We start from the raw sequence: 15,398 nt of genomic DNA, 5'->3' as shown, positions 1-15,398 counted from the left end.
TAAATTGACAAAAGGAAAATTTGGAATCTCTTGCATAGCGAATTGTTTGTTTTTCCTTTAGGCCAAATATATATATATATATATATATATATATATACACACAGTATATATATATATATATATATATATATACATACACACAGTATATATATATATATATATATATATACATACACACAGTATATATATATTAAGAAAGAATTAGTTTTGAAACAGACTGCCTTTGGCGCCTCCCATATCCTTTTTATATTTGTAAAAAAAATTGAAGAAGAAACCCACTTCCATGAATAAGAAACAGAATTTCACGAATAAGAAACCAACTTCCTTGTGAGTATTGCCGTTGTTTTTGCTGCCACGGGGTTAAAAGCTGCTGCTTCTTAGCAGCTGTAGGCATGAGGTGTACCTGCTGTTAGTGAGGAGAAAGTTGCTCTGGTTCAGGGCGCCAGGCAGCTGACACAGCTCACGCAGGTAACAGGTTCTTTCTGTAGAATCTGCACTTCCTGAGAGGCTCCGGTGTTCTGTTGATGTAGAGCCGTTAGTGTGGAGAAAGAGTTGCTCTGTTAGAGACAACGAAGGTTTGATTTACAGCTGTTTAAGTGCGGAGAGGTAGAGGGGGTGCTCCGTAATATGGCTGGCTGCTGTAAATCAAACCTCCGTTGTCTCTCTAACAGAGTTGAACTAAACCACTCTTTCTCCACACTAACAGACTTTCAGGAAGTGCAGCAGGTTGTAGTAAGAATGTGGGCTGTGCTATTGTTCTTACCTCCCATTTAACTTTTCGCTCTCTATTTTTATAATTCCAATTTAGAGGCGGAAAACAACTACCCGCCCATTAGGCTATAAAAAGGTCCCCGAGACAAAACAATATGAACAATCAGTCAGCTCATTTGTCGTTTTGTATCTCGTAGAGGGACAGCAAGGACACCGCAGGAAGTCAGAGCGCTTTATACTGGAGTTTCACACTGGACTATTTTGAATGAGGTAGCAGGCGAACTGAGTGCTAGAGATGTTAGGGATTTGTTGCTGGATTCATAATGGATTTATCTCCCCTGGCCGGGATATGGCAACAATGATGGTTATTATAACTCTCTTTCTGGTAAGTCAGAGCGCTGTGCACCGTGTTGTAAAACGCAGTTTTCTACTTTTACTATTCGTGTGTTAATATAGTTATCCGTATTGCCAAGCTGTGAAAATGTTACAGGTGTGAATTTATAGACTTGATCCGTGTGGATCTTTCCTAGCTCGAACGTTTATTTCTGACAATTCACCAAATCACATTACTTAGTATATAACTCCGCACTGTGCACTTGTCGGTGCTAGCGGTAACATTTGGCATGCACGCGCTTTTAGCTGAATATTGCTGGTTATGGACACCTCAGTGGGGACTTTTCTATGCTCTTATTACAGCCAGCAACTGAGTGTATTCATTTTACTTTTTATATACAAAATATGCAAAGAGTCGGCTATTGAATTAAAAAGTAACCTTTACTTATAAAAGAGCAATAGTGCATAGTTCAACATCACAGCTATATGTAGAAACCAGCCAGAAAAGAGATTCCAATAAATCCTACAGGTTTTGTGCCTGGAACGGTACTTTGTGTGATGTACTCTGCTAGTGTTATAGGACTGCAATTTGGTGGATGTCAATACATAATAGGTAAAGTTAATTGTATATAATTTTACCTCTGATTCCTTTTAATTCTGGCATATAGAACATTTTATGCTCGAGATCAAAGAAATATGACTGATTAATAAGGAATAGGTCCTAAGATTACATATGGGTTGGGGAGTGAGAAGAGACTACTCTTCATGTTAACTATAAGTATCTGTGTTCAACAAGCAACAGTTTTGTAAATGTATTTTCTAGCAAGATGAGCATTAATGGTTAGGCCATTGCTGGAGTGTGGTCTAAACCTTCCCAGTGTGCACCTCTATACAAGTAGAGTTTATTTTTATATTTTTTTTTTTATTTTTTTTTTATTCTTGCTTGCTTTGCAGATGGGTATTTTATATGGCTATTATAGTATCTTCCCTTCTTATTATCCATACATTTAAATAGAAAGAGAAACATTTTTGATCTTTTTTTTTTTTTAACACTGGTTTCAGCAAGTTGGGATATTTTTGCTTTTAAATGTACACTAAACATTTTGAGATTATAGTATAAAATGCTTAGTTATGCATAGTAAAACAGCTTTACATTATACTTTCATCATTTATTTTGGCCCCCTTTTCCCTGTTATTTAAAAGGACAGTTTACTCAAAAATGTCCTCTTTAATTTGTTCTCAATGATCCACTTTACCTGCTGGAGTGTATTCAATTGTTTACAAGTATTTCCTTTACCCTTTTATATTGGCATTTTAAATAGTTTATTTAGACTGTGGTATTCCCACCTATTCTAAAAGTTTCTGGTCTTAGGTGCAAGCTATAGATAAGCTATGTAAACACAGGCAGCAGAAGAAATTACACTCCCAGTGGAGTATAGAAGAGATAAGCTAATAAAATGTAAAATTTTCTATTGGTCTCTCCAAGTATTGGTGTTTGGTTTACGGACAGATATAAGATAAACATGTATGTATATATGTACACAGTGTGATAAAGTAATGAGATCTGATTATATCTACAAGCTCAACCCATTTTATTAGGCTGTGGCCTCAAAGCACATCAGCTATTTCATATGCACAAATAAACATTTAAAAAGCAAATTCTTATACAATTTTTATACTCTGCAGTTGGTAAAAAAGTAATTACAAACACTTTAAAGGAAAATCAATTTTACAGTATACTGTCCCTTTAAGTCTGAAAATTGTGAATTTTTCAGTACTGAAAGAGCACCGCAGTCTTCACAAGCATAATCTTGCAATATACCACTATAATTTGCAGACTATCTTATCATTTGAAACCAATATATATTTGTTAATTAGGATTTTTAAAACTTGTCATTATCTTCATAAAAAATAATTGGAAGATATAAGATTGGGATTTCTAAACAAAACTAAGAATTTGTACCATAGTTTTTGTGGCCCCAGGAAAAACGTGAAACTAAAAATGTGTGCTTTGGAGTAATTCTGGTGGCAGCTACAACTCAAGAGCCCTCTAGTCTAGAGCAGGGTTCAGCAACCTTGACACTTCAGATGTGTTTGAACTAAAATTTCCATGATGCTCAGACAGTCTAAAGTGTCTTAGCATCATGGGAAATTAAGTTCCAAAACATCTGGGTTGCTGACCCCTGCTCTAGAGGGAGAAGAGCAAAAAGAGGGTAATGATAATGCAATGTTATATCAGTCTCTATGCCACTAAACATTTTTTGGAAATATGATCTGAATTTTAAAGCTTCTAAGTTACTGATTGCGACCCCCATGTGTTCGGAAGTTGGCCATCACTGGATTACATGGCCAACATAACATATGCGTTGTTAAAGACCACCCTACAGTTTAAAGGGACATTAGTTATGGGTGCTGCCATTTTGGTTTCAAAGATCTTTTAATATTTGACCTACAGACCATATATATAAAGCCAGCATTTATAAGAATCCATTCATCTGATAAAGTGAATGTGTCTCTGGATTGTTTTGCCTTGGTATTGAAAATGGTGGACACAAGTTAAGACGTTGAGAACCTATAATGCATCATGCTTACAAAGTGTATGTGAAACCAGTGTGCTTTCTCCCTCGTCCTATGAAATATTTTTCCTGACTATCAGGAGTGACAAATAGCTTAGTCATATGCTTGGAATGTTTACGTCAGAGAATTTAACATTATACAATGGAACATACTTCTTGTCCTTTTGAAAAATTAAAAATGTGTCTGCACTCTTTGTAAAACACACATACACTATGCACATAAGCACGCGTGCGCACACATTCACATATACACTACTCCCCCCCCTCCCCCACACATATATTATATATATATATATATATATACACTGTTATGCATGTGCGCACACACTACTCCCACATATACTCCCTTGCACACACACTACTCCCACGTGTGTGTACGTACACATTTTTGGAGAGTGGTGTACAAATTTTTATACAATGGAATCCAGCCTCTTTTTAAAAATAAACTTCTTTATTGCTTCCACATCATGGGATAAAGGACAACATTCCATTGACTTTCATTGTGTATGCTGGGATTGGCAGCCCTGATGAATCCGTGCCCCAGGTGGATGGGTGCTGTCTCCATTGATGGCATTTGAGTACAAATTTTTATAACCAGCATTACAAAGAGCATTGTTCAAACAGTATATGACTTGTATTTCTTATGCATGAATTACAAATGACTCAATCGTGTATCTATGGTATTTACAGTGTTTAAATAAAGTAGACGAGTTTGTTCAAAACAAAGGCAAACATTTTTGAGATTATTATATATATATATATATATATATATATATATATATATATATATATATATATATATATATATATATATATTTTAGACTTCCTGCAATCTTTGACAGGTTGTAAAATTATATCAAATTGCTTCCATTCAGGCTGATCTGATACATAGTGATATATTTAAAAAAAAAATACTGATTTATTCTATTTTGTTTTCTCACCATCTTTCTTATAAATGAGTTTTAGAAAAATGGCAGTCCTTATGAGCTCCTAATAGGACAAGGTGTTTCTGTTGTCTTGCAGCAAATTAACATGTCAACCAAATGCAAAGCTTTCTGAATCCATTAATACTGTTTGCTTCAGTTTTTTCATGGCTAAAATCCTTCCATTACTTATTTGTAGGAGCCAGTATGGTCTTGTAAAAGGAGTAGACGAGGCTTGCCTGTCATTTTGTTAGTAAATGGGTTAAACACATAGTTACAGTACCCACAGCCCAGCTGTACGAATAGCTCTGCTGATTGGGTCAGCGTCATTTTCCACTGGACGAGATGTGCTTTGTGGCTCCCAAGCAGTACTTAAACTAAGTTTAACCCCTTTGCAGGGGTTAAACACATAGTGTAACAGGGTCACTAGTTTTAAAATAACATGACCTAACAAATTAAAGGGTTAAACACATAAATTTAAAGTATATAATTTTAACCTACTGACCTTGCGGTTAGAGTATGTAAATTTTGCTCAACAATGTCCCATTAAAGGGAAAGTAAACAACTTGAGATTTTTAGATAAAATGTTTTTATGCATAATGAAACAACTTTGCAGTATATTGTCACTTTATTTTGCCCCCTTTTTTTATGTAATTTAGGTCTAAAAATAAACCAATATTTAACTCTCGGAACTTGAAATGCACCCTGCTGAATTCTCAAGGCTTTAACCCTGCTACATATCTGATCCTAATTGGATTTAACTGATAACTGCAAAACAATTAATTAAATGTTGGTTAGCTTTGTCTGTGGACTAAACCCTATATATGCTCCTCCAAATAAGCCAAAACGATGGGTGGAGTTTGGCTATCGAAAAATAATTGCAGTAAAAACAATGCTAATTCTGTTTAACCCTTTGGGTGCTAAGGTTTTCTTAAAGGTTTTTTTTTATTTAATATTTGTATATATATATATATATATATATATATATATATATATATATATATATATTTTAATTTCAGATCCCCAAGACTTACACCGTTGGAAAGGTTAGGCGATTACCTTTCCAACGGTGGGTCTTGGGGGTCTGTAGTTGCTTAGATGCCCAAGATACAGGCTTCTAAGCAGCATGCCCCCTGCTCCTATATTTAACATTGTTAATGTTAAATAAAGTTGTGCGGTGACGTCACCAAGCAAAACTGAAACCCCGGTGATGCCTTTCATTATGCAGCACCGATCACCGGGGTAGGAGCGGGTGGGAGCCCCCAGATCTCCCTCAAGTTGGGAGAGTGCTAATGACGGCTCTGAGCCGTCATTAGCACCAGAGTGGGAAACTCTGACAGCTCAGAGCCGTCATTAGCACTCAAGGGGTTAAAAAAAAAAACATTAAAGGGACATGAAACACAACACTTTTCTTTCATGATTCAGATAGAGAATACAATTTTAAACAACTTTCCAATTTACTTCTATTTAATTTGCTTCCTTCTCTTGTTGTTGTTCTTTGCTGAAAGGTTTATCTCTGCAAGCTCAGGAGCAGCAGAGGAGCTAGGTTCTAGCTGTTGATTGGTGGCTGCATATATATACTGATTTTTATTGGCTCACCCATGTGTTCAGTTAGAAACCAGTAGTGCATTGCTGCTCCTTCAACAAATTATACCAAGAGAATGAAGCAAATTCGATAATAGAAGTAAATTAAGAAAGTTGTTTAAATTGTATTCTCTATCAGAATCATGAGCATTTTTGGATGTCCCTTTAAGACTTGGCTGATATGTTAACGTGCATGTCTTGTAATTACAAGGTGTTTACTGTTCCTTTAAAGGGTCACAAAAGGCATGTGTTTCTTTGCATATAAAAGAGGGCATTCTAAAGCCTGTTAGTTATCTTTTATAAAATAGATTTTCCTGTACCGAGGGAAAAAAAACGAGGCTTATGTCTGAGGCATGTCTCTGTTTGCCCTTAAAGCTCATCAGTCTGTCAGACCTTAAAGGGACTTAATCCCAAAAATGTTCTTTCATGATTCAGAGAATAAAAATTTAAACAAAATTCCAATTTACTTCTATTTAATTATTTAGGTATCCTTTTGTTAAAGAGATAGCAATGCACAAGGGTTAGCCAACTCATCGCGAGGCATCTATGTGCAGCCACCAATCAGCAACTACTGAGCCTATCTAGATATGCTTCACCACAAAGGATATACAGAGAATGAAGCAAATTAGAGAATAGAAGTAAATTAGAAAGTTGTTTAAAATTTAATTATTTCTAAATCATGAAAGAAAAAACTTGTTTCATGTCACTTTAACCCCTTAAGAACCAGGCATTTCAGACAAACTTCCCCAAAAGACCAGAGCATTTTTGCCATCACTACATTTAAACATAAATAGAGCATTTGTTTACTATATATATATATATATATATATATATATATATATATATATATATATATATATATATTTAGTAGACAACCCAAAGTATTGATCTAGGCCCATTTTGGTATATTTCATGCCACCATTTCACCGCCAAATGCGATCAAATATGAAAAAGTAAACTTTTTTTTTTTTTTTTTTTTTTTTAAGATTTCCCACTGAAATTATTTACAAACGGCTTGTACAATTATGGCACAAATGGTTGTAAATGCTTCTCTGAAATCCCCTTTGTTCAGAAATAGCAGACATATGGCTTTGGCATTACTTTTTTGTAATTAGGCCGCTAAATGCTGCTGCGCACCACACTTGTATTATGCCCAGCAGTGAAGGGGTTAATTGGGTAGCTTGTAGGGTTAATTTTAGATTTAGTGTAGCGATCAGACTCCCACCTGACACATCCCACCCCCTGACCCCTCTCAAAAAGCTCCACCCGACAATTGTCCCCGCCATCTTAAGTACTGGCAGCTGTCTGCCAGTACCCAGTTTTTCCCAAATTTGGCCATTTTATTTATTTTAAAAAAATCCCCATATATGGTTTGTGTGGTGTTAGCTGCCCTCCACTATATGATTTCCCCTTCCCTGCCGCTCTGACTTGTTGTGGTTGATTTGTACAGCGTAACAGTCCGCCTCTCCCTCAAACCCACCAACGATCAGCACCACCACTATCCGATGTAGAGTGCCACAGTGGCTCTCTGCATTTGTAACTCTGCCCGTCTATTTCTGCACTGCCCCACTTGTGGGGCATGCAGAAATAGCGCAATTTCGCTATTTTAAGCGAGATTGTGGCAGAGAGGCCCAGGATAGCAGCGTCGTACAGGGTACGTCACTGGTCCTTAAGGGCATAACGACTAGTGTCGTACAGGGTAAGGCACTGGTCATTAAGTAGTTAAAACCTAGTGGTGGTTCCTGCCACTATCAAAATAAACAGCTCTAACATATTTTCATGCAAACATTTCTAACATGTTTAAATTAAAGGGACATTCTAGTCAAAAATTAAATGCATATAGATTTTATTATATCTTTGAATAGAAACATATTTGTACTATACATGTATTGGCAAAAATGCTTCTAGTAAAATATATCACTGTTTAAGTGTTAACATTTTCTGTGCATGTGAACCATAGCTAGATATTGTCACTGCACCCACATTTTAAATGCAGCTGCTCAGATATTCAGTGGGGCTTGTATCATGTCAGCAATTAACAAATCGAGTAATTACCAGATGGTACAAGCGCCTTAGGCTCTCTGAGCAAGTGCTGTGTTAAAAATGCTGGTGCACGGTGCATACTTAAATACACTTTTGAACCAGCTATAGCTTTTATTAGAAGCATTTTTGCTAATACATGTATATTACAAAATGCTTCTGTTCAATACCGAAATACATCCATGTGGTTTCCAATTTTAGCTGGAATATCCCTTTAAGGGATATGAAACACAAAAAAAATGTATTTTGTCATTCAGAGCACTCCATTTTAAGAGGAAAAAAGTTTCCAATTAACTTTTTATCAAATTTGCTTAGTTCCCATGATCTTCTGTGTTTAAAAGATACCTAGGTAGGCATCTCGCACATTACATGGCAGGAAATAGTGCAAACATCTAATGCTCTTGCAAATCGGCTGCCATATTGTGCTCCAGAAATGGGCCGGCTCCTAAGCATACATCCCTGCTTTTTAACAAGATACCAAGAGAAAGAATAGAAGTAAATTAGAAAGTTGTTTAAATTGGATGCTCTATCTGAATCGTGAAAGAGAAAACTTGGGTTTCATGTCCCTTTTATCATTCGTATGCATGACAGACTTTTTTTTTTTGTTTTTTTTACGGTGTAAAAATGCATGGTCAAAGTCAGAACACAACTCCTCCCCCCCCTTTTTTTTTTTAGGTGGAATATACTGAGTGCCAGTGCTGTTCCCTAAAGCAATACCCTGTACATTGGCTGTCATTTACTTCTAAAGGGTTAATTAGTGTGCAGCAAATAGCACATCTCACCACTGGCGGTGAGACCCGCAATATTATCCCCTTAAAAGACTGTTGAATACAGTATAATTGCATAATAAGCAAATTCAAAATAAAAAGGGTGGTGTAATAACATTTACTCTGAATTTCAAATCCACAGTAGGTTTTTTTTTTTTTTTTTTTCTGTTAAATTTTAAATGTCTTCTATTTGATGGCGCACAGCACTGTATCATGTGACAGCCATCAGCAAATCAGACTCATACCTATGTATATACAGTGACCTCTTGCACATGCTCTTAGGAGTTGGTGCCTTGGAATATGGGTAAATAAAGATTGTGCACATTTTTTTTATAGTATAAGTAAATTGGAAAGTGTTTTAAAATTGTCCAATCTGAATTGCAAAAGAAAAATGTAGACTTTAGTGTCCCTTTAATGGAATTTGATATACTAAGTATGTTGTGGTGTTAATCTATGTGTAGGAGACAAACTTTGTAATATCTTTATATTTTATTCCCCCCCCTTAACTTATGTTTATCTCAATTCTGCAGCGTTTCTATAAAGTAATGGTCTCTAGCATGTTGCAGAATAGGTTTCCCCTTATCCATCTCTTCTGCTGAGGACAATTAGGGACTGATATAAAACACGCAATCAAAGAGTGTACGACTGAGGCTGCGTGTAATATAGGATTGTTAATGGGACCGTGTACGGTAAAGTTTGTTTACCCTTAAAGGGACATGAAGCCTATCATTTTTCTTTCATGATTCAGATAGAGAATTCTTAAGTTTCCAATTTACTTCTACTATAAAATTTTCTTCGTTCTCATGTTCTTTGTCGAAGTGATATCTAGATAGGTAGCGTGCACGTCTGGAGTATTGCATAGCAGGAAATAGTGCTGCCATCTAGTGCTCTTGCTAATGTACAATATTGTAGCAAAACTGCTGCCATATAGTACCGCAGACACGTGCACACTTCTGAGCTTGCCTTCCTGCATTTCAACAAAGGATAACAAGTAAAGGAAGAAAATGTAATAGAACTGCATTGAAATGTTGTTTAAAATTGAATGTTCTTTCTGAATCTTGAAATATATATATTTTTTTTAAGTTTTATGTCCCTTTAGTGTGTTTCCAATGGCTTGATCTACCAGCTGCAGATTTTAAAATGTATGGCGACTCGCTCAGTTAGGTTTATTTTTGTATATGAAAAAGCTTTAGAGACTTCCTGGCCCCAACCAAAACACGGAGTCAATTAGCAGCAGTAGTTGTGCCACTACAGCTGCTCTAGCAGTTCTCAGCAGCTCCATAACAGTACTTTAACTATGTGTTTAACAATTTTGTGGGTGGGGCCAGGTTTAAACTCAGACTTGCAGGGTCGCAAATAACAAAAGTCCTTAGTACAGTCCTATGTAAAACTACAAAGTGATCAGAACATAAAATACAAATTCTGAAGGTATTGACAGAACATTGCATTTCTTCTCTTATGGAGAAAATTAAAGGGACAGTAAACTCATTGAGATTTGTATATGAAATGTTTAGTTATGTATAAAGAGAGAATTTTGCAATATATTTTCATAACTGATAACCACTGCAAAACTGTACTTTATACTAACTTTATGATAGTGGTTAGTTAGCCTTGTTGTCTGCGGACTAAAGCAGATTGGCTCCTTCAAATAAGAAAATGGTGCATGGAGTTTGGCTATTGAAAAATATTTGCAGTAAAAAGGATGTTAATTTGTTTTAAAAGCATTAAGACTTGGCTGATATGTTCTATAGCAACACATCAGGAATGTCTTGTAATTACAAAGTCTTTACTGTCCTTAAAGGGACATTAAACACTAAATACATGCTAGATAGAATGATGCATTCAAAGAAAAGATTAGTCCATGACTAACATGTAGATGTGTTTTTTTTTTAAAGTTTTCATTAGTTGTTTAAAAAGTGACAAAATAAGTGTAAAGTTTTAGTGTCTATAAAACACTGGGAGCTGCCATGTTGTAACTTGTGTTACCTTCTCTGCTGTGGCCAATTAGGGTCAGTTATAAATAGGTCACTAGAGTGTGCAGCCAATGGTTGTGCTGGATTTAACAGTGTTCTGCACTTCCATTTCTAAAAGGAACTGAAAAGCTCACAATTTCAGAATGGAATTACAGGCAAAGAGGACAAAATAAATAATGAAAGTATATTGCAAAGTTTTATTATATAATTTATCATTTTTATATTACCATCTCAAAGTGTTTAATGTTCCTTTTAAAGGAATTCCCCCTGAGTCATTTCCCTTTCTAGAGTTCTGGGTTTGGCTATAAGGTTGTATTGGAAGATTGTGTAATAATAAATGTATGAGATTTAGAGAATGTATCTCACTAATTTAAATTTAAATGGCATAAACATGTATCAATTAAACACTCTGGGCCAGATTAAGAAAAAACTAGTTCTTCTCATATATGTAACCGCAATCTTCTTGGTGATCATGACACATTTTTCGAATCCTTTTCTAGCTTTGAGCCCAATTTTTTTTCTTTTCAAATTTGGCACCTCAAGGCACTTGATAAGACCTTTGGAAGAACATCTTCACAACCATTTCACAGCTATTTGCAAATGCCCTATTTGCTTTCACATATATTAACTCCTTAAAGGGACAGTTTACTCAAAAAATTTCTCCCCTTTAATTTGTTCCCAATGATCCACTTTACCTGCTGGAGTGTATTAAATTGTTTACAAGTAGCTCCTTTACCCTTATATTGGCATTTGAAATTGTTAATTTAGCATGTGGTATCCCCACCTATTCTGAAAGTTTGTGGCCGCGCGTACCAGCTATAGATAAGATTTGTAAACACAGCCAGCAGAAGAAATTACACTTCCGGTGTGATAAAGCAGAGATAAGGTAATACAATGTTGATTTTCCATTGTTCTCTCAAAGTATTGGTGATTGTTAAGGACAGATATAAGATAAAGAAGCAGGTATAAGTACACAATGTGATACAGTAATGAGATCTGATTATACCTACAAGCTCAACCTATTTTATTAGGCTGTGGCTTCAAAACACAAAATCAGAGCTTTAATATACAGAAATAAACCTTAAAAAGCTAATTTTCATACATTTTTTACTCTGCAGTTGGTAAAAAAAGCAATTGTAAACACATTAAGGGAAAAACTATTTTACAGTATACTGTCCCTTTAAGGACGTACAGGGTACGTCCTACAAAAAATGTCACTTAATGACCAAAGATGTACCCTGTACGTTACTGGGTTTTCAAGCGCTGGAAGCTTCCAGACCCTTCCATGTTATTGCAGTGATGCCTCAATATTGAGGCATCATGCAATAAAATTTTTTTTTTTTTTGCATTGCCCAGCTATGGTGCCAATCGTTGGTGGGTGGGCTCCATAGCAGGGAGGAGGGTGGGCGGCCCATCGCTGGTTGACTTCCTTTCAGGTATCGGTAGTGGGGTGCAATGGAGCGTGGGCAGGAGCAGGTGGGACTAGGGCCGCTACACTACAAAAAAGTGTAGGGAGAGGGGCGAATTAAGTTTGGGAGGGGTAGGGATATGAGGGGGGCAGCTACACTACAGAAAATTGGGTATTTATTTAAACATTGATCAAATAAAAAAAAAAAAAAAACGTTAAATTTTTCACAATTTTAGGTTTCTCACTGAAATCATTTACAAACAGCTTGTGCAATTATGGCATAAATGGTTGTAAATGCTTCTCTGGGATCCCCTTTGTTCAGAAATAGCAGACGTATGACTTTTGCATTGCTTTCTGGTAATTAGAAGGCTGCTAAATGCTGCTGCGCATCACACGTGTATTATGGCTAGCAGTGAAGGGGTTAATTAGGTAGTTTGTAGGGAGCTTGCAGGGTTAATTTTAGCTTTAGTGTAGAGATCAGCCTCCCACCTGACACATCAGACCCCCTGATCCCTCCCAAACAGCTCCCTTCCCTCCCCCACCCCACAATTGTCCCCGCCATCTTAAGTACTGGCAGAAAGTCTGCCAGTACTAAAATATAAAAGGTGTGTTTTTTTTTTTTTTTTTTTTAAATTATTTTTTTAAGCAGATTTACATATGCTGTGGTGTAACATCCCTCCCCATCTGCCTTATTGGTGGCCACCTTGGGTACTGGCAGCTGTCTGCTATTATTTCACAGTAAAAAAAAAAAGTTTTTTTTTTTTTTTAAATCTACACTACTGTTACACCAGATATGAGTGGTGGCACTGGGCAAGTGGGCACATTATACGCTGTGAGCCTGACACACACACTGGCAGGCAGGCAACTGCAATTAGATTACACAGGAAAAAAACAAAAATCAGACTGATGTTCTAGCCCTAAAAAGGGCTTTTTGGGGTGCTGTCCTTACAGCAGAGATCAGATGAGTCCTTCAGGACTGTAGTGGACACTGAATACACTAACCTAGCTATCGATTTCCCTATTAAATCAGCAGCAGCTACACTGTCCCTCCTCTCACTAAGAATGCAGCTTCCAAATAAATCTAAAAGGATGCTGTCCAGGAGGTGGGAGGGTCTGGGAGGGAGTGTCTGCCGCTGATTGGCTGTAATGTGTCTGCTGACTGAGGTAGAGGGTCAAACTTGACTCAATGATGACGAATAGGGGGCGGATCGAACATCGCATATGTTCGCCCTCCGTGGCGAACGCGAACATGCTATGTTCGCCGGAAACTATTCGCCGCCGAACTATTCGCGACATCACTAGCTACAAGCAGAGTGTATATGTGATCAGATTGTGTAAAACAATGTGAACTGAATGATAAACAATGCAAAGTATCTTAATAGAATTATAGTACCAGAGTACTCCGCAAAAAAACAACCAAATTGGTATATATCAAATGTAATAGTGCAGTGTAATTGGATGCTTACAGAAATTTATATCTAAAAAGGGGGGGTTGTGTGTGTATATATCTATCTATCAAACGTGAACATCCATTGACGGCAATCTGTTTAGAAATGTGCAACACTATTGTATAGTGACACAAAATACTCAATATGTGTTTAACTATTGTGAGAATAGAAATAGTGAATAACACTCAATTATAGTTGATTTAATAGCAGAGATATATCTATCTCTCTAAGGAAAATGTTAGATAGTAAGATTGTGAGATAAAAAAACAATGAATTATTGAAACAATATGTCTCTAAATACATCCATGGAAAGTAATTTGTAAATATCGCTACAGTATGACTTAAAGAGATGGCTCAAAGCCAAAATGATTATAGCCAAAATGCTACAAATATTTTAAAGATAAATCAAGAAAATATATTTGGGAATGCCAAAAACTGACCCGGGAAAATCAGGACAGTTGTCAAGTTTGTTATGAGTTGCTCTAATCTCTGTCAGTTTCTGTATCAGGTATAAATAGGCGTCACTTAAGCAGTTTCCTGTTTCTAACATATGATCACTGTTATGTAAGAGGTAATGCTGCAGACATACTTGTGTTCTGCCAATGATGCTTAATTTTTTTTTTTTTTTTTTCTTTTTAGTTGGTGGATTACACACACGGTGGGCCCTTAAGAACAATTGACTCCAATGAAAATGAAACCCATTATACTCATGAGGGCATCCGATGTCGTAGATGCGATGCAGGTAATCTCTTCAAATGTTACCCTGTCTAAATCTGCCCTCTTCATATTGCAGCAACCCCCACTTTTACTCCTATCATCTAGACGTGTGCACAGAGAAAAAAAGTTGTTTATCACAAAAAAAAAATATTCTGTTAGTTTGGTCTGATATTTTGTTGTTTAAGCAGATTGTTCAAAATCTGTTAATGAAAATCCATTTGTCTATTCTATCCAATGGGAAATGTCTTTACGGCAGCAGAGGGGCGACTGAACAATAGCTTGAACTTAAAGGGACATGAAACACAAAATTGTATTAATTGATTCTGATGGAGCATACCACTTTTATTTTTTAGCAACTTTCCAATCTAAATTGGCTAGTTCTCTTGGTATCCTTTGCTGAAAAATTTACCTAGATAGGCTCAGGAGCTAGCTGCTGATTAGTGTCTGCAACGCTGCACATATTTGTCTATTGCCATTGGCTTACTGGTGTGTTCAATCATTTCTATGTATAAACCTATCACCTGTGTGGTGTATCCTATAAGCTCCGGGTGTGTTGACTCCTAGCCGTCAACTATAGATCTAAGCAAATGGGGATATATCCAGAGCATCTAACCTGATGAAGGCTAGGATACAATGTATACTGTATTAAAGATGTGTCTTACAGGTGTAGCATATTTATTGCATCAAACTTAGAATCACACATACATAGCAATTAAAAAATTACATAACACTTAGAATAAATAAAAGTACTTAAAACAGTTTACAAACCAAAATAAAAACATGGATCCATGCATATGTTACAAAATGGCAAACAATGTAAACTCTACACAAGGTATAGGCCTTGGTGATTAGGTCGGACTGATACGTAAGGCTTCCTCAATGATCGTTTCCTCAATTGTTTGACCTTAGCCTGGTGCA

The 15,398-nt window shown here is 36.3% G+C and overlaps 1 protein-coding gene across 1 annotated transcript in view; it reads left to right on the top strand.

The window, feature by feature from the left end:
- Nucleotides 1-887: 887 nt before the first annotated feature.
- The window catches only part of LOC128663585 (tumor necrosis factor receptor superfamily member 10A), a 340,293-nt gene continuing 325,782 nt past the window's right edge, over nt 888-15,398 (top strand). Inside the window, exons 1-2 of the mRNA XM_053717981.1 lie at nt 888-1,096; nt 14,403-14,505. Coding sequence (XP_053573956.1) covers nt 1,007-1,096; nt 14,403-14,505 — 193 coding nt within the window. The 5' untranslated portion in view covers nt 888-1,006. The remainder of the gene's footprint in view (nt 1,097-14,402; nt 14,506-15,398) is intronic.

This window comes from Bombina bombina, chromosome 6 (assembly GCF_027579735.1).
Source record: "Bombina bombina isolate aBomBom1 chromosome 6, aBomBom1.pri, whole genome shotgun sequence".
In the NCBI taxonomy this organism is placed as follows: Eukaryota; Metazoa; Chordata; class Amphibia; order Anura; family Bombinatoridae; genus Bombina; species Bombina bombina.
Note: the sequence above shows the minus strand (reverse complement) of the source record. Positions and strands in the feature narration are given on the sequence as shown.